Genomic DNA, 21,093 nt, shown 5'->3' with positions numbered 1-21,093 from the left:
GCACCGGCCGAAAATGCATAATAAAGAAGGAACAAAAACATATATAAGTCGCACTGGAGTATAAGTTGCATTTTTTGGGTGCAATTTATTTGATAAAAGCCAACACCAAGAATAGACATTTTAAAGGCAATTTAAAATAAATAAAGAAAAGTGAACAACAGGCTGAATACCGTATTTTTCCGAGTATAAGTCGCACCGGCCGAAAATGCATAATAAAGAAGGAAAAAAACATATATAAGTCGCACTGGAGTATAAGTCGCATTTTTGGGGGAAATGTATTTGATAAAAGCCAACACCAAGAATAGACATTTGAAAGGCAGTTCAAAATAAATAATAGTGAACAACAGGCTGAATACCGTATTTTTCCGAGTATAAGTCGCTCCGGAGTATAAGTCGCACCGGCCGAAAATGCATAATAAAGAAGGAACAAAAACATATATAAGTCGCACTGGAGTATAAGTTGCATTTTTTGGGGGCAATTTGTTTGATAAAAGCCAACACCAAGAATAGACATTTGAAAGGCAATTTAAAATAAATAAAGAATAGTGAACAACAGGCTGAATACCGTATTTTTCCGAGTATAAGTCGCTCCGGAGTATAAGTCGCACCGGCCGAAAATGCATAATAAAGAAGGAACAAAAACATATATAAGTTGCACTGGAGTATAAGTTGCATTTTTTGGGGGGCAATTTATTTGATAAAAGCCAACACCAAGAATAGACATTTGAAAGGCAATTTAAAATAAATAAAGAATAGTGAACAACAGGCTGAATACCGTATTTTTCCGAGTATAAGTCGCACCGGCCGAAAATGCATAATAAAGAAGGAAAAAAACATATGAGGTCGCACTGGAGTATAAGTCGCATTTTTGGGGAAATGTATTTGATAAAACCCAACACCAAGAATAGACATTTGAAAGGCAATTCAAAATAAAGAATAGTGAACAACAGGCTGAATACCGTATTTTTCCGAGTATAAGTCGCTCCGGAGTATAAGTCGCACTGGCCGAAAATGCATAATAAAGAAGGAACAAAAACATATATAAGTCGCACTGGAGTATAAGTTGCATTTTTTGGGTGCAATTTATTTGATAAAAGCCAACAGCAAGAATAGACATTTGAAAGGCAATTTAAAATAAATAAATAATAGTGAACAACAGGCTGAATACCGTATTTTTCCGAGTATAAGTCGCTCCGGAGTATAAGTCGCACCGGCCGAAAATGCATAATAAAGAAGGAACAAAAACATATATAAGTCGCACTGGAGTATAAGTTGCATTTTTTGGGGGCAATTTGTTTGATAAAAGCCAACACCAAGAATAGACATTTGAAAGGCAATTCAAAATAAATAATAGTGAACAACAGGCTGAATACCGTATTTTTCCGAGTATAAGTCGCACCGGAGTATAAGTCGCACCGGCCGAAAATGCATAATAAAGAAGGAACAAAAACATATATAAGTCGCACTGGAGTATAAGTCGCATTTTTTGGGGGCAATTTATTTGATAAAAGCCAACAGCAAGAATAGACATTTGAAAGGCAATTTAAAATAAATAAAGAATAGTGAACAACAGGCTGAATACCGTATTTTTCCGAGTATAAGTCGCACCGGAGTATAAGTCGCACCGGCCGAAAATGCATAATAAAGAAGGAACAAAAACATATATAAGTCGCACTGGAGTATAAGTCGCATTTTTTGGGGGCAATTTATTTGATAAAAGCCAACAGCAAGAATAGACATTTGAAAGGCAATTTAAAATAAATAAAGAATAGTGAACAACAGGCTGAATACCGTATTTTTTCGAGTATAAGTCGCTCCGGAGTATAAGTCGCACCGGCCGAAAATGCATAATAAAGAAGGAAAACAACTTATATGAGGTCGCACTGGAGTAATAGCCGCATGTTTGGGGGAAATGTATTTGATAAAAGCCAACACCAACAGGGGTCGGCAACCCAAAATGTTGAAGGAGCCATATTGGACCAAAAATACAAAAACAAATCTGTCTGGAGCCGCAAAAAATTAAAAGCCATATTACATACAGATAGTGTGTCATGGGATATAAATTTAATTAAGACGACTTAAAGGAAACTAAATGAGCTCAAATATAGCTACAAACGAGGCATAATGATGCAATATGTAGATATAGCTAGCCTAAATAGCATGTTAGCATCGATTAGCTTGCAGTCATGCAGTGACCAAATATGTCTGATTAGCACTCCACACAAGTCAATAACATCAACAAAACTCACCTTTGTGCATTCATGCACAACGTTAAAAGTTTGGTGGACAAAATGAGACAGAAAAAGAAGTGGCATAAAACACGTCCTAGAAAGTCGGAGAAAGTTATACATGTAAACAAACAACGGTGAGTTCAAGGACCGCCAAAATTAGTAAGACAAAACGGCGCTTGCCAAATACTCGAATCAGTGAGGCATGTTTAATATAAACAGTGTGCTTTATAACAATTAGGGAGGTTTGCGTCATGTTTGTCCTACGGAAACCATATTAAAACAATTTTTCATACATTTTTGAAAAAGCTCCAGAGCCACTAGGGTGGCGCTAAAGAGCCGCGGGTTGCCGACCCCTGCGAATAGACATTTGAAAGGCAATTTAAAATAAAGAATAGTGAACAACAGACTGAATAAGTGTACGTTATATGAGGCATAAATAACCAACTGGTATGTTAACGTAACATATTATGGTAAGAGTCATTCAAATAACTATAACATATAGAACATGCTATACGTTTACCAAACAATCTGTCACTCCTAATCGCTAAATCCCATGAAATCTTATACGTCTCGTCTCTTACGTGAATGAGATAAATAATATTACAATGTGTTCATCATTTCACACATAAGTCGCTCCTGAGTATAAAAAAAACAAAAAAACTGCGACTTATAGTCCGAAAAATACGGTAATAGAGAGAAAGATCGGGGGATCTCCTACTAAGATTGTGTTTTAAATTATATTGGTCCTAAATGTACCTTATTATTTAGAAATACTAAGATATTTGGATAATACAGTATAGCGCGCTCATCGCTATCTGGCAACCAGTGCCCTATTTGTTAGGCTTGCGCCGCTAATCACTAAATGCTAACATAAAGGTAAGAATATAATTAGTTGTTCAAGTTTTTTAATTTAAAAACCTGCAAAGAACAGTAAATAGGGTGCAAATGCCACTGTCTTTTATAAACTACACTACAGTGTGTTCAATCAATATTAATGAGTATTTTAAGACATATAAATATGTGCAAAAATGGCAGGAAAATATTTATAGTATATACAAATGTGGTATATGAAAACTATAGATTTTTTTTAATTTTTTATTTCTATTTTATTAACCATTTGTTTTGTTTACAAAACAATTCACAGATAATTTTAATTACTCTGATAAAAGAATATAGAACAACTCCAACCCAATCCCCTCTTTGCAATACTTGGATAGAAATCACACAGCAATTGAGAAGACATACAAAGACAATACAAAACAAACAAACAACAATAATAGCATCAATAATAGAGATTAAAAATATTACTCAACCAGCAATAAATATTTCAAATAACAGAAACCATTTGTGCATCATTATTAATGTATTGATCATTTTCATCACCATCACAGCCATTAACAAAAACAACAATAACTGTCAATGTGTTTTACACTAATCAACCAAAAATATCAGACTCCCTTTTGAAGGCTTCTGCTTTACAGTCTCGTAGTATTTGGGCTTTTTATATATTTGTACCTTTACCTTTATAGCTTATCTTAAAAACGGTTTACCTTACTCTTTTTTTTTTTTCTTCATCTTGGTGACTGTACAGTTATGTTTTCATTTTGACAGGGTGTATTATAGGGATGTAACAATATGAAAATACCATGCTATTGTGCGCATAATTATTACAGTTATTATCATCACGCACAGTAAAATGCTTGATGAATGTTCTCCAAAAACGACTTAGACACACTGAAATCTTTTAGCCAAGTTTTATTTTAAAATAAATACATACCGTATTTTTCGGACTATAAGTCGCCGTTTTTTTCATAGTTTGGCCGGGGGTGCGACTTACAGTATGTGTGAAATGATGAACACATTATATATGTGGGCTTTGTACCGAGGATGTCGTTGTGGCTTGTGCAGCCCTTTGAGACACTTGTGATTTAGGGCTATATAAATAAAGATTGATTGATTGATTGATATTATTTATCTCATTCACGTAAGAGACTAGACGTATAAGATTTCATGGGATTTAGCGATTAGGAGTGACAGATTGTTTGGTAAACGTATAGCATGTTCTATATGTTATAGTTATTTGAATGACTCTTACCATAATATGTTACGTTAACATACCAGTTGGTTATTTATGCCTCATATAACGTACACTTATTCAGCCTGTTGTTCACTATTCTTTATTTATTTTAAATTGCCTTTCAAATGTCTATTCTTGCTGTTGGCTTTTATCAAATACATTTCCCCAAAAAATGCGACTTATACTCCAGTGCGACTTATAAATGTTTTTTTCCTTCTTTGTTTTATGCATTTTTGGCCGGTGCGACTTAGACTCCAGTGCGACTTATAGTCCGAAAAATACGGTAAACAAACAAGGGAGCGCAAACAGGAACTAAAAGAGTCCAAAACAAACAGAAAATAACAAAAACATAATCCAGACCACAGATCATGACAACTCCAGATGTGTCTGCGTGTGATTTTAAAATGTTATCCTGGTAAGTACCATATTTTTCGGACTATAAGTCGCAGATTTTTTCATAGATTGGCCTCTATACTCAGGAGCGACTTATGTGTGAAATGATTAACACATTATAATATTATTTATCTCATTCACGTAAGAGACTAGACGTTTAAGATTTCATGGGATTTAGCGATTAGGAGTGACAGATTGTTTGGTAAACGTATAGCATGTTCTATATGTTATAGTTATTTGAATGACTCTTCCCATAATATGTTACGTTAACATACCAGTTGGTTATTTATGCCTCATATAACGTACACTTATTCAGCCTGTTGTTCACTACTCTTTATTTATTTTAAGTTGCCTTTCAAATGTCTATTCTTGCTGTTGGCTTTCATCAAATACATTTCCCCAAAAAATGCGACTTATACTCCAGTGCGACTTATATATGTTTTTTTTTCCTTCTTTATTATGCATTTTCGGCAGGTGCGACTTATACTCCGAAAAATATGGTACATCACGTTGGTTCACTTCCTGTTGTAGACATGTCGATGTATGTATTCCTATTTATCACTCTGGAGGTTCAATGTGTACAATTAAATGTCTTGGTTGCTCAGACAACAATGTGTTTATACGAGCTTAGATTGGTTTATGACAGGGCTAATCGACTACATAATGTGGGCCGCAGTTTCAAGAGCCCAAGGTCTCAGGGGCCGGACATCAACATTTGGATGTTTCTTTAGAAAGTGCCTATATTCCTTTGAGACTTCGTTTACTTATTTACAATGTAAACACATCAGCGTTCTCATTGCATTGTCAATAAATGGATTTTTCTGCCCTGGCTACTCGTTTCCAGCGTGTGCAGCTACACAGATAGTTAACAAACAAAACAGAAGTTAAGTTTTGTTGATGTTTGATGTTCTTTCTTTTGAATGATTTTTCTACTTCAGTTTCATTTCTTTGTACGTCTTCCTTGATTTAGGTTTGTAAGACTGAAGATATAAACATTACAAAAGTAAAATGTCCATTGTGTAGTTTACATAAATAATGTCCATTGTGTAGACTGAGACAAACTTTAATGATCCGCAAAGGAAAGTGTTATACACGGTAGCTCAGTTACAAAGGCTGGAAAAGGAAAATACAATGAAATAGAAGGTTAAGTGTTAATATACACAGCCAACATTGCACACGTGGTTTAACACAATTAAATCTAAGACGTAGCTCTATCGCCCCCTGCTGGTCAAATTCAGCGCTACATGTATTGAACATTTTTGATCGGCAGAGTTAAACAGCCTAAAACAACACGACCATGAGTTAAAAAGACATCACAAAGTCAGCAATTTCAATACATTCATATTTTGTTGTCCAGTCGCTATTAAGTCAGATTTTCGCTTTTTATTTAGATTTTTTTCAGGGTCTATAGTGCCATCTTCTACCAACCCACTTCTGCTTCAGTGTACTGCAATCATGAGCAACCCTGTTTGGAATGGCTTCATTAAGCCTATTTGGGTGGTGTTCACAGGGCCAAAATGAAAGCTTTGGCGGGGGAACATGTGGCCCGCGGGCCACCGGTTCATTACGCCCGGTTTATGACGTCCGTACTGGGGAAAGACATTGTCTAGTATTCATGTTAGCATTTAAGCTAGATAGCGATTAGCACGCCAGCTGCTACGCCAGGAAATGAGCAGTGAGTCACTATGCATATTTTTAAAGTACCGTATTTTTCGGACTATAAGTCACAGTTTTTTTCATAGTTTGGCCGGGGGTGCGACTTATACTCAGGAGCGACTTATGTGTGAAATTATTAACACATTATAATATTATTTATCTCATTCACGTAAGAGACTAGACGTATAAGATTTCATGGGATTTAGCGATTAGGAGTGACAGATTGTTTGGTAAACGTATTGCATGTTCTATATGTTATAGTTATTTGAATGACTCTTACCATAATATGTTACGTTAACATACCAGTTGGTTATTTATGCCTCATATAACGTACACTTATTCAGCCTGTTGTTCACTATTCTTTATTTATTTTAAGTTGCCTTTCAAATGTCTATTCTTGGTGTTGGCTTTTATGAATGAATGAATGAAATAAGTTTATTTCGGTCATATAATCAACCATTAACCATTTTGTGTGACCAGTTTAAGAGTACAGACTATACATATACAGTATAACAATCATACACATTTACACACAAAAGGAAAAGAAAAGAAAAAGCATGACCAAAAAAGGAATAGGCTGAAGCCAAAGCTTATATTTGCCTATCCTATATCTTCACTGAAAATAAGATTACCTGGAACATCAATGTAAAAAAAAAAAAAAATCAAAATCAATAGGATGAAAGTAATTGTTACTATATTTTATAATTTTCAATTATCTCACCTTTCAATGTTTTCTTAAACCTTAACAAAGAAGTACATGTCTTCAACTCATCACTGAGCTTGTTCCACCATTTAACTCCTAAAACTGAAATACATTTGTATTTTATATTCATTCTTGCTTTACCTATTTCAAAAATCAATACCCTCCGTAAATTATGGGTTTCTCCTCTTAATTGAAATAACCTAAGAATACAAGCTGGAAGGCTGTTGTTCTTTACTCGAAACACAATTTCCATTGTTTTTAAAAACACAATATCTGAAAATTTTAACACATTAGAACTTATAAATAATGGATTGGTATGTTCATAGTAGCACGCTTTGTGTATTATTATAATGACCCTTCTTTGAAGTTTAATTATTGGGTCTATGTTTGTTCTATAAACATTTCCCCAAACTTCAACACAATATGTTAAATATGGAAAAATAAAAGAATAATATAACATATGCAGACATTTCTTATTCAGCATGTGTTTTTACTTTATAAAGTATATATATTTATCAAATAAATATCCCCCAAAAAATGCGACTTATACTCCAGTGCGACTTATAGTCCGAAAAATACGGTACTATGTTTTAGGGTCATTACAATTTTTAGCAGTAACCTTAACATTAAGGAATTTTACTGCAATTTATCATTAGCACCGATAATCTTTACATCACTTGTGCCTAAAATAATAGAACAACCTCAAATCTGAGAAGGGGGGGAAAAATTCATCCATCCATCCATCCATCCATCCATCTTCTTCCGCTTATCCGAGGTCGGGTCGCGGGGGCAGCAGCCTAAGCAGGGAAGTCCAGACTTCCCTCTCCCCAGCCACTTCGTCCAGCTCTTCCTGTGGGACCCCGAGGCGTTCCCAGGCCAGCCGGGAGACATAGTCTTCCCAACGTGTCCTGGGTCTTCCCCGCGGCCTCCTACCGGTCGGACGTGCCCTAAACACCTCCCTAGGGAGGCGCTCGGGTGGCATCCTGACCAGATACCCGAACCACCTCATCTGGCTCCTCTCCATGTGGAGGAGCAGCGGCTTTACTTTGAGCTCCCCCCATGTGGCAGAGCTTCTCACCCTATCTCTAAGGGAGAGCCCCGCTACCCGGCGGAGGAAACTCATTTCAGCCGCTTGTACCCGTGATCTTGTCCTTTCGGTCATAACCCAAAGCTCATGACCATAGGTGAGGATGGGAACATAGATCGACCGGTAAATTGAGAGCTTTGCCTTCCGGCTCAGCTCCTTCTTCACCACAACGGATCGATACAGCGTCCGCATTACTGAAGACGCCGCACCGATCCGCCTGTCGATCTCACCATCCACTCTTCCCTCACTCGTGAACAAGACTCCGAGGTACTTGAACTCCTCCACTTGGGGCAAGATCTCCTCCCCAACCCGGAGATGGCACTCCACCCTTTTCCGGGCAAGAACCATGGACTCGGACTTGGAGGTGCTGATTCTCATCCCAGTCGCTTCACACTCGGCTGCGAACCGATCCAGCGAGAGCTGAAGATCCTGGCCAGATGAAGCCATCAGGACCACATCATCTGCAAAAAGCAGAGACCTAATCCTGCAGCCACCAAACCGGATCCCCTCAACGCCTTGACTGCGCCTAGAAATTCTGTCCATAAAAGTTATGAACAGAATGTGTGACAAAGGGCAGCCTTGGCGGAGTCCAACCCTCACTGGAAACGTGTCCGACTTACTGCCGGCAATGCGGACCAAGCTCTGACACTGATCATACAGGGAGCGGACTGCCACAATCAGACAGTCCGAAACCCCATACTCCCTGAGCACTCCCCACAGGACTTCCCGAGGGACACGGTCGAATGCCTTCTCCAAGTCCACAAAACACATGTAGACTGGTTGGGCAAACTTTCATGCACCCTCAAGGACCCTGCCGAGAGTATAGAGCTGGTCCACAGTTCCACGACCAGGATGAAAACCACACTGTTCCTCCTGAATCTGAGGTTCGACTATCCGGCGTAGCCTCCTCTCCAGTACACCTGAATAGATCTTACCGGGAAAAATGAATATGAAAATGTCGAATGAACCCTTCTTACACATAGAATGCTAATATAGAATATAGAATTAAAAAATGTGTACAAATGTAGTCATATATAGTGACATTTTCAACATCAAAGGGGCGTAATATATAATAATATTATTAATTTGTATTATTTCTTTTTAAAGCCAGGCGAGACCTCAGGTGGTTCCTATTTACTAACTTGTGTACCGGTACACATTTCAACAAAGTGTTTGTCCACCTCAAAAAAGCTGCATATAACATCAGGCGTGCGTGTTCACATCAGTCAACCCATGACGTCATTATTTGCTTACCATTCTACTTCTCCCGCTGCAGTTGATCATAAATGTGGTTTTGCTCGACCAGTTTTCACCATTTAATAACCTATATGCAGTTTGAAGTCTGCACTTTTCCCCCGAATCTAAAGGGAGTGTCTGTAGGGGTGGCGTCACGCTATGCCAGCCCTGCTTATAGCGCAGATCAGAGGTGGAGTTAATACATACTTGCCAACCCTCCCGGATTTTCCGGGAGACTCCCGAAATTTACCTACTCAGTGGCCTAGTGGTTAGAGTGTCCGCCCTGAGATCGGTAGGTTGTGAGTTCAAACCCCGGCCGAGTCATACCAAAGACTATAAAAATGGGACCCATTACCTCCCTGCTTGGCACTCAGCATCAAGGGTTGCAATTGGGGGTTAAATCACCACAAAATGATTCCCGGGCGCGGCCACCGCTGCTGCCCACTGCTCCCCTCACCTCCCAGGGGGTGATCAAGGGTGATGGGTCAAATGCAGAGAATAATTTCGCCACACCTAGTGTGTGTGTGTGACAATCATTGGTACTTTAACTTTAACTTTTAAATTCAGCGCCTCTCCCGAAAACCTCCCGGGACAAATTTTCTCCCGAAATTCAGGCACACGATATAAACAGCATACCTGCCCAATCATGTTATAACTGTAGAATGATCAAGGGCGAGTTCTTGGTTTCTTATGTGGGTTTATTGTTAGGCAGTTTCATTAACGTCCTCCCAGCGCGGCAACGACACACAACAACAGCAGTCACGTTTTCGTCTATCGTAAATCAGTTCGTCTGCCTAAACAGCAATGTTGTGACACTCTTAAACAGTACAATACTGCCATCTAGTGCATTTGATGAAAGCACTTTTTGCGTGCCACACAGCATGTTCAGCATGGTTAGAAAAATAGTGACAAATAGAACAAGGATGGACAATTCAACCCTTAACTCAACAATGAGTAGATGAGTGTTATGTGTGTGTATATGGTATTCCAGAGGTACAGAGATGAAGAAGGGCTTTGATATTGGCTTGTTTATGTTAGAAGAGTGTCGGGCTGCCCATTGAGGCAGTGGTGTTGCTGTGGTGGCATCATACCATTTCCATGATCACTAGTGGTAATGGTGTGGCTATGTATGTGTGTAGTGTGCATATGTATGTATATATCTATAATTTATGTATATACAAGTTCATTAAGTTTGTACATTGAGTGAACACGTAGTTCTAGCTCAGAGTAATTTATGATTTAAAGAAAGGGGGTGGGATTAAATAAGTGTAAAACTTCTTCTCACTCCTTTTCAAATATGTAAAAAAAAAAAAAAGAAAGTCCAATGCTCATTTGTTTTTGTTTTTTCTTTTCCATTGTTTTCATTTTGTTATATTGTCTGTTAAGGCTATAGTACTGTATTGGATCAGGTTTGCTCTTGTTTTTATGCATATTTGAAATAAAAATATATCAATCAATCAATCAATCAATCAATATGTGTAAATAAATAAATAAATGAACACTGAAATTCAAGTATTTCTTTTATTTATATATATATATACATATATATATATGAAATACTTGACTTAGTACTTCTTATATATATATATATATATATGTGAAATACTTGACTTGGTGAATCCTAGCTGTAAATATACTCCTCCCCTCTTAACCACGCCCCCAACCACGCCCCCGCCCCCCACCTCCCTGAATCGGAGGTCTCAAGGTTGGCAATTATGAGTTAATACAGGCTTGTAATAAATTGATTATTGACGTGTTTGTGCCAGGTTGATTGAGAGACCTCTTGTGGCAGATAAGGTGTACTGCATATGTAAAACCAATAACACCAGCATGGTGTCCGTTTTCTTTTGAACATACTATTAATAGTATAAAATGTGTCCTGTGTAGCTTCTGGACCACTTGCGGACCAACAGAGCCCTCTTGAAGCCCATGCAAGTGCAGATGCTGGATCAGCTGGAGAACCAGTTCTCACTCATGCAGCAGCATCAGCAGCAGGTAGACATTTTGGACTTGCCCCACGTTTCCTCTTTTGTGTATTCAATATAAGAAGGAGTAAGGATGCTGCAGGTATTGACCCTCTTTACCTCCCTCCCAGATGAGGCAGCAGGCAGCAGCGGGCGCCCAGCTGCGACCCAGCCTTCCCAACGGTCCCGTGCCCGTGTCCCCCATCAACAACCACCACCCCCACAACCACGCAGTCCTCCAGGGCTCCTCCCCTGTCAATCACACAGCCATCAGACCCCCGTGTGTCGGCCAGCCCACGGCCAACGGCTCATGTCAGAGTCCGTCGTCGTCGTCCTCGGGGCCGCTGGACGGTAGGTCCCCCGGGCGAGATCACGCCCACGCCGCGCCGCCGGGAAGTAGCGGCACGAGCAACGGAAACGTGCCTTACGCGCAGCAGCAGAACTCTCTACCTCACAACTGCACAGCCGCCGCTGGTCACCCCAGCAGCAGCTGCAGCAGCGCGAGTCCGGGTCACACGGACGAGACGTGGAGGAGCCCACATAGCAACACTACCGCTCAGGTAACACATTACCTCATCACTATATTATTATGTTTATTACACTAGGTCACAATTGCTATCGGACATGGACGATTATAGAATCGATTAGTAGACGTCAATAATCAATTTCTTTATCGTAAATAAAGTAATGCAGACAGTTCTAAAACTTGGCTGACTGCAGCGAGCCACCTCACTGAGAGATCCGAGCAGCTCCTTTACTTTAGAGCACATATGGTCAAGTTTTGCACACATTTTCATTAATTTGATGAATGTGTGAATTAATTTTATTGTTTTTTTATTCCAAATGAATTGTTTTTTTTTTAAGTTGTCAGTGATTAACGCTAATTTAGTGAAACGAAAATAAATGTAAAACTGAAAACTAGAGATGTCTGATAATATCGGACTGCCGATATTATCGGCCGATAAATGCTTTAAAATGTAATACCGGAAATTATCGGTATCGGTTTCAAAAACTAAAATGTATGACTTTTTAAAACGCTGCTGTACGGTGTGGTACACGGACGTAGGGAGAAGTACAGAGCGCCAATAAACCTTAAAGGCACTGCCTTTGCGTGCCGGCCCAATCACATAATATCTACGGCTTTTCACACACACAAGTGAATGCCATGCATACTTGGTCAACAGCCATACAGGTCACAGTGAGGGTGGCCGTATAGACAACTTTAACACTGTTACAAATATGCGCCACACTGTGAACCCACACCAAAGAAGAATGACAAACACATTTCAGGAGAACATCCGCACCGTAACACAACATAAACACAACAGAACAAATACCCAGAACCCATTGCAGCACTAACTTTTCCGGGACGCTGCAATATATACATCCCCCATCCCCCTCACCTCAACCTCCTCATGCTCTCTCAGGGAGAGCATGTCCCAAATTCCAAGCTGCTGTTTTGAGGCATGTTAAAAAAAAGAATGCACTTTGTGACTTCAGTAATAAATATGGCAGTGCCATGTTGGCATTTTTTTCCATAACTTGAGTTGATTTATTTTGGAAAACCTTGTTACATTGTTTAATGCATCCAGCGGGGCATCACAACAAAATTAGGCATAATAATGTGTTAATTCCACCACTGTATATATCGGTATCGGTTGATATCGGAATCAGTAATTAAGAGTTGGACAATATCGGGATATCGGCAAAAAAGCCATTATCGGACATCTCTACTGAAAACTCATATTAAAGATGCATCAATAATCAATTTTTAATCAAATAATAGCCCCTGAATCTAGTCCAGTCGTGAGTTGCCAAAATATTCCCACCTCTATTACCTGCTGTATGGTCCTGAACATGTGTGCAGAAAAATAGTCCCATCTCATTCCTAAACTTAAAAATAGCGATTCACATATTTTGCAGACTTGTGCAACCCTCTTGTCTGGGGTTGTTTAATAGTACTGCATGTGTCTTTAAGGTGATAAAAAGCAGTTGTCGGTTCAAAGTGCTGCTCATTAACATTCATCTGCTTCCTTCTCGTCTGTGTCCAGGGGCTTCACAAAGGTCCAGGTTCACATTCGGCAGGTCCCAATGGAGAACCCCCTTTCTCTTCCTCCTCTTCCCCCCAGACCTCCTTCTCTTCCTCGGGCATTCTCAATCAGGTGGGGCATTCTTCTGGGCCCTGCACTGCCTCGTCCTCGGCCTCCTCTTTGTCCCCCACTTCCCCCCAGTCCACCCCCAACCACTTGTCCTCGCCTCCCCACTCCGCCACTACCTCAGGGGTCCACACCAAAGACAATGCGCCCTCCGGGGGCGGCAGCAGCAGCAACAAGGGCGGCGACAGCGGCGCGGGCGTGGCGGCCAACACCACGCCCGCACAGGGACTGACTAATCACGTCCAGCCGCGGGGGACGGAGGGCCCTGCCAGCCCGCCACGACCCGGTGCCCCGCCCAGTTCCGACAATCCTCAGCTCTCAGCCTTGCTAAAGGGACAAGCCAACACAACCGCGACAAACGACGACAATAATAACTGTAGTAACCACGGTGGGCCTTTCTCAGAGAAAATCAACAATGTCCACTCGGTCGCTGCCAAAGCTACGTCAGAGCACTTGTCTGCGTCCTCGCCTTTGTCGGCCACCGCAGCGCCCTCCACCCGCTCAGCCGCCGGCGGCCTCTCCTGCCTTAACAGCCAGTCCAACAGCGAGGGCCCCACGCTGAACGGGAAGGAGGACTCTCGGAGCCCGCAAAAGGCGGGGCCTCTTGAAGGCGTGCATAGACACTCAGCCCCCGCTGGTCTGGCCCCCTGGTCTTCTGTTTCAATCTACCCAAGCTCCAGCGAGGTGCTCAAAGCCTGCAGGTAAGACATCTCCAGCTTTCATACTCAATCTGCACAAATCAAACCAAAGGATGCACTACTTTTTTATTGTTGAATGTAGGGTTGTGTAAAATTGATTAATTATATACATTTTGAATACGATGGAGCTTTTACCGTGTTTTTTGGAGTATAAGTCGCACCGGCCGAAAATGCATAATACAGAAGGAAAAAATCATATATAAGTCGCACTGGAGTATAAGTCGCATTTTTGGGGGAAATGTATTTGATAAAAGCCAACAGCAAGAATAGACATTTGAAAGGCAATTTAAAATAAATCAAGAATAGTGAACAACAGGCTGAATAAGTGTACGTTATATGAGGCATAAATAACCAACTGGTATGTTAACGTAACATATTATGGTAAGAGTCATTCAAATAACTATAACATATAGAACATGCTATCAGAGGTGGGTAGTAACGCGCTACATTTACTCCGTTACATCTACTTGAGTAACTTTTGGGATAAATTGTACTTCTAAGAGTAGTTTTAACGCAACATACTTTTACTTTTACTTAAGTATATTTATAGAGAAGGAACGCTACTTTTACTCCGCTACTTTTATCTACATTCAGCTCGCTACTCGCTACTAATTTTTATCGATCTGTTAATGCACGCTTTGTTTGTTTTGGTCTGTCAGACAGACCTTCAAAGTGCCTGCCTTACTGGTGACGTTTCACTTCGTTCCACCAATCAGATGCAGTCACTGGTGACGTTGGACCAATCAAACAGAGCCAGGTGGTCACATGACCTGACTTAAACAAGTTGAAAAACTTATTGCGGTGTTACCATTTAGTGGTCAATTGTACGGAATATGTACTGTACTGTGCAATCTACTAATAAAAGTTCCAATCAATCAATCAAAAATGTGAAGGAAAAAATATACTTTTTTATTTCAACCGTACATCCCGTCAAAAGCCTAAAGACTGACTGCACAGTTCCTGTCTTCACAATAAAAGTGCCGCTCCATCGCGCCTGCGCTTTCAAAACAAGAGTCTCCGAAAGCCAGCGCAAACAAGCTAGCAAGCTAAGGAGTTTGACGCCAATATATTTCTTGTAAAGTGTATAAAAACGAATATGGAAGCTGGACAAATAAGATGCCAAAAACCCACCACTTTCATGTGGTATTAGACAGAAAGGAGGAACTTTTCTTCTCCTCCATTTGAAAACGTGGATGTTATCATCACTGCTGTCTGATTACAATCAACGCAAGTCATCAGAATCAGGTAATACACCAACTTATATTCTAGTCTTCATGAAAGAAAGGAATCTATATGTTAAACATGCTTGTATATTCATTAAAACACCTTTAACATGTAAACAAAAACAGCAAAATAAATACATATAAATGATATACTGTATATATCAATGTATATATATATATATATATATATATATATATATGAGTGTGTATGTTACTCATCAGTTACTCAGTACTTGAGTAGTTTTTTCACAACATACTTTTTACTTTTACTCAAGTAAATATTTGGGTGACTACTCCTTACTTTTACTTGAGTAATAAATCTCTAAAGTAACAGTACTCTTACTTGAGTACAATTTCTGGCTACTCTACCCACCTCTGCATGCTATACGTTTACCAAACAATCTGTCACTCCTAATCGCTAAATCCCATGAAATCTTATACGTCTAGTCCAGTGGTTCTTAACCTTGTTGGAGGTACCGAACCCCACCAGCTTCATATGCGCATTCACCGAACCCTTCTTTAATGAAAAATATATATATATATTTTTTCAAATTCAAGACAAAGTTATGTTTTTTTTCCCAGTGCACAAAATGAACCATGCATGAACATCACCTTGTTCAAAGAACAAAACCAACACAGTGCATGAACTCACAACAAATCAGTGTGACTTCTGCTGTTGCCGTATCCATAATACGCCGATAGGGAGAAGTTTTTATTTACACGATGAGTCGGGTGTGTCTCGACCTTCGTGGCGGAGGGTCCGCCGAACCCCTGAAGCCGACTCACCGAACACCTAGGGTTCGATCGAACCCAGGTTAAGAACCACTGGTCTAGTCTCTTACGTGAATCAGCTAAATAATATTATTTGATGTTTTACGCTAGTGTGTTAATAATTTCACACATAAGTCGCTCCTGAGTATAAGTCGCACCCCCGGCCAAACTATGAAAAAAACTGCGACTTATAGTCCGGAGAATACGGTAGTATGATCACAACTGCCCTTGTTACTACTTGGTATTAGATTGATACCCAAATCTGTAGTATTGTAGTACTGGTATGACCTAGGAATGTAACGATAAACGGTAATAATGAAAACCGCGCTAAAACTCCTGACTGTTAGTATTACTATATTAAAATAAAATTATTGAAAAACCGTGATTGAAAACACCACTTTGATCAAATCATGGACCGGCCAGCGTTGTTGGCTTGCTAGCTATTTTATGGCTCACATAAAAACAAGAGAAAGTAACGTCTTTCACTCTTGAGAAACGTCAATGTAAGCTTGTGTAAACACATTACTGTCTAAACAGCTAACAAATTCACATTGTTGTAAATCAGCAGAGCCTACCGTATTTTTCGGACTATAAGTCGCTCCGGACTTTAAGTCGCACCGGCCGAAAAGGCATAATAAAGAAGGGAAAAAACATATATAAGTCACACTGGAGTATAAGTCGCATTTTTTGGGGAAATGTATTTGATAAAACCAAACACCAAGAATAGACATTTGAAAGGCAATTTAAAATAAATAAAGAATAGTGAACAACAGGCTGAATAAGTGTACGTTATATGAGGCATAAATAACCAACTGGTATGTTAACGTAACATATTATGGTAAGAGTCATTCAAATAACTATAACATATAGAACATGCTATACGTTTACCAAACAATCTGTCACTCCTAATCGCTAAATCCCATGAAATCTTATACAAACCGCGTTTCCATATGAGTTGGGAAATTGTGGTAGATGTAAAAATAAATGAAATACAATGATTTGCAAATCATTTTCAACCCATATTCAGTTGAATATGCTACAAAGACAACATATTTGATGTTCACACTGATAAAAAAAATTTGTTTTGCAAATAATCACTAACTTTGGAATTTGATGCCAGCAACACGTGACAAAGAAGTTGGGAAAGGTGGCAATAAATACTGATAAAGTTGAGGAATGCTCATCAAACACTTATTTGGAACATCCCACAGGTTAAACAGGCAAAGTGGGAACAGGTGGGTGCCATGATTGGGTATAAAAGTAGATTCCATGAAATGCTCAGTCATTCACAAACAAGGATGCGGCGAGGGTCACCACTTTGTCAACAAATGCGTGAGCAAATTGTTGAACAGTTTAAGAAAAACCTTTCTCAACCAGCTATTGCAAGGAATTTAGGGATTTCACCATCTACGGTCCGTAATATCATCAAAGGGTTCAGAGAATCTGGAGAAATCACTGCACGTAAGCAGCTAAGCCCGTGACCTTCCATCCCTCAGGCTGTACTGCATCAACAAGCGACATCAGTGTGTAAAGGATATCACCACATGGGCTCAGGAACACTTCAGAAACCCACTGTCAGTAACTACAGTTGGTCGCCACATCTGTAAGTGCAAGTTAAAACTCTCCTATGCAAGGCGAAAACCATTTATCAACAACACCCAGAAATGGCGTCCGCTTCGCTGGGCCTGAGCTCATCTAAGATGGACTGATACAAAGTGGAAAAGTGTTCTGTGGTCTGACGAGTCCACATTTCAAATTGTTTTTGGAAACTGTGGACGTCGTGTCCTCCGGACCAAAGAGGAAAAGAACCATCCGGATTGTTATAGGCGCAAAGTTGAAAAGCCAGCATCTGTGATGGTATGGGGGTGTATTAGTTCCCAAGACATGGGTAACTTACACATCTGTGAAGGCGCCATTAATGCTGAAAGGTACATACAGGTTTTGGAGCAACATATGTTGCCATCCAAGCAACGTTACCATGGACGCCCCTGCTTATTTCAGCAAGACAATGCCAAGCCACGCGTTACATCAACGTGGCTTCATAGTAAAAGAGTGCGGGTACTAGACTGGCCTGCCTGTAGTCCAGACCTGTCTCCCATTGAAAATGTGTGGTGCATTATGAAGCCTAAAATACCACAACGGAGACCCCCGGACTGTTGAACAACTTAAGCTGTACATCAAGCAAGAATGGGAAAGAATTCCACCTGAGAAGCTTCAAAAATGTGTCTCCTCAGTTCCCAAACGTTTACTGAGTGTTGTTAAAAGGAAAGGCCATGTAACACAGTGGTGAACATGCCCTTTCCCAACTACTTTGGCACGTGTTGCAGCCATGAAATTCTAAGTTAATTATTATTTGCAAAAAATATATATAGTTTGAGTTTGAACATCAAATATGTTGTCTTTGTAGTGCATTCAATTGAATATGGGTTGAAAAGGATTTGCAAATCATTGTAATCCGTTTATATTTACATCTAACACAATTTCCCAACTCATATGGAAACGGGGTTTGTACGTCTAGTCTCTTACGTGAATGAGCTAAATAATATTATTTGATATTTTACGCTAATGTGTTAATCATTTCACACATAAGTCGCTCCTGAGTATAAGTCGCACCCCTGGCCAAACTATGAAAAAAAACTGCGACTTATAGTCAGAAAAATACGGTATATGTTCAAAGTGATCGATCTATACTCAACAGTGTCGAGTTGACACAGGTGTGTTTAACAGCAAGTGATATTCTGTCACAATATCCAATTAATTGTGACATAGATTTGAGGCCTTATCACCCATTTTTTGTGGCCATTTTTGCTGTTTCCCTTGAGTGGTCGCCGTAGTCAGGTTTTACTGTACGTAAACGTGCTAATATTGTAAAGTGTTACAGCCAAGTGTTTAACACAAGCGGAAAGAAAAGTGCACTTTTTTTACTCCGCCTCCTAAAAAGTCAACCAAGCTTCCAGCATATGTTATTGCAGTAAAACATACAGGTGTCCATACATGACTAATGCTGTGAATAAACTATTATATATATACAGTGGGGCAAAAAAGTATTTAGTCAGCCACCAATTGTGCAAGTTCTCCCACTTAAAATGATGACAGAGGTCTGTAATTTTCATCATAGGTACACTTCAACTGTGAGAGACAGAATGTGGAAAAATAATTCAGGAATTCACATTGTAGGATTTTTAAATAATTTATTTGTAAATTATGGTGGAAAATAAGTATTTGGTCACTTCAAACAAGGAAGATGTCTGGCTCTCACAGACCTGTAACTTCTTCTTTAAGAAGCTCTTCTGTCCTCCACTCGTTACCTGTATTAATGGCACCTGTTTGAACTCTTTATCTGTATAAAAGACACTTGTCCACAGCCTCAAACAGTCAGACTCCAAACTCCACTATGGCCAAGACCAAAGAGCTGTCAAAGGACACCAGGAAAATAATTGTAGACCTGCACCAGACTGTGAAGAGTGAATCTACAATAGGCAAGCAGCTTGGTGTGAAAAAATCAACTGTGGGAGCAATTATCAGAAAATGGAAGACATACAAGACCACTGATAATCTCCCTCGATCTGGGGCTCCCCGCAAGATCTCATCCCGTGGGGTCAAAATGATCATGAGAACGGTGAGCAAAAATCCCAGAACCACACGGGGGGACCTGGTGAATGACCTGCAGAGAGCTGGGACCAAAGTAACAAAGGTTACCATCAGTAACACACTACGCCGACAGGGAATCAAATCCTGCAGTGCCAGACGTGTCTCCCTGCTTAAGCCAGTGCATGTCCAGGCCCATCTGAAGTTTGCCAGAGAGCACATGGATGATACAGCAGAGGATTGGGAGAATGTCATGTGGTCAGATGAAACCAAAATAGAACTTTTTGGTATAAACTCAACTCGTCGTGTTTGGAGGAAGAAGAATACTGAGTTGCATCCCAAGAACACCATACCTACTGTGAAGCATGGGGGTGGAAACATCATGCTTTGGGGCTGTTTTTCTGCTAAGGGGACAGGCCGACTGATCCGTGTTAAGGAAAGAAGGAATGGGGCCATGTATCGTGAGATTTTGAGCCAAAACCTCCTTCCATCAGTGAGAGCTTTGAAGATGAAACGTGGCTGGGTCTTCCAGCATGACAATGATCCCAAACACACCGCCCGGGCAACGAAGGAGTGGCTCCGTAAGAAGCATTTGAAAGTCCTGGAGTGGCCTAGCCAGTCTCCAGACCTCAACCCCATAGAAAATCTGTGGAGGGAGTTGAAAGTCCGTGTTGCTCGGCGACAGCCCCAAAACATCACTGCTCTCGAGAAGATTTCCACGGAGGAATGGGCCAAAATACCAGCTAATGTGTGTGCAAACCTGGTAAAGACCTATAGTAATCGTTTGACCTCTGTTATTGCCAACAAAGGTTATATTACAAAGTATTGAGATGAATTTTTGTTATTGACCAAATACCGGTACTTATTTTCCACCATAATTTACAAATAAATTATTTAAAAATCCTACAATGTGAATTCCTGGATTTTTTTTTCACATTCTGTCTCATGTGAGTGTACCTATGATGAAAATTACAGACCTCTGTCATCATTTTAAGTGGGAGAACTTGCACAATTGGTGGCTGACTAAATACTTTTTTGCCCCACTGTATATATCCCTGATGCTTTTCCACACCAACCAAATTGCATCCTCCTGTTTTGCTGTAATCACATGACTTGTGACCCCTGCAGAAACCTGGGCAAGAATGGCCTGTCGACGAGCAGCGTCCTCCTGGACAAGTGTCCGCCGCCGCGACCCCCGGGCACGCCCTCGCCTCCTTTGCCAAAGGACAAGCTCAACCCGCCGACGCCCAGTATTTATGTGAGCGCGAGTGACAGCGAAGAAGACTGCAGTCAAAACAGTTCTAAAATAA

At 40.2% G+C, this 21,093-nt stretch overlaps 1 protein-coding gene across 5 annotated transcripts in view; it reads left to right on the top strand.

The window, feature by feature from the left end:
• Positions 1 to 21,093, top strand: part of kdm6a (lysine (K)-specific demethylase 6A) — a 172,547-nt gene that overhangs the window by 132,605 nt on the left and 18,849 nt on the right. For all 5 annotated transcript variants that reach the window (XM_061970772.2, XM_061970770.2, XM_061970771.2 and 2 more), the window contains 4 exons: positions 11,271 to 11,378; positions 11,479 to 11,907; positions 13,399 to 14,204; positions 20,912 to 21,041. In XM_061970772.2, the coding sequence (XP_061826756.2) occupies positions 11,271 to 11,378; positions 11,479 to 11,907; positions 13,399 to 14,204; positions 20,912 to 21,041 (1,473 nt within the window). The remainder of the gene's footprint in view (positions 1 to 11,270; positions 11,379 to 11,478; positions 11,908 to 13,398; positions 14,205 to 20,911; positions 21,042 to 21,093) is intronic.

The sequence above is a fragment of the Nerophis lumbriciformis genome, linkage group LG13, assembly GCF_033978685.3.
Source record: "Nerophis lumbriciformis linkage group LG13, RoL_Nlum_v2.1, whole genome shotgun sequence".
In the NCBI taxonomy this organism is placed as follows: Eukaryota; Metazoa; Chordata; class Actinopteri; order Syngnathiformes; family Syngnathidae; genus Nerophis; species Nerophis lumbriciformis.
Note: the sequence above shows the minus strand (reverse complement) of the source record. Positions and strands in the feature narration are given on the sequence as shown.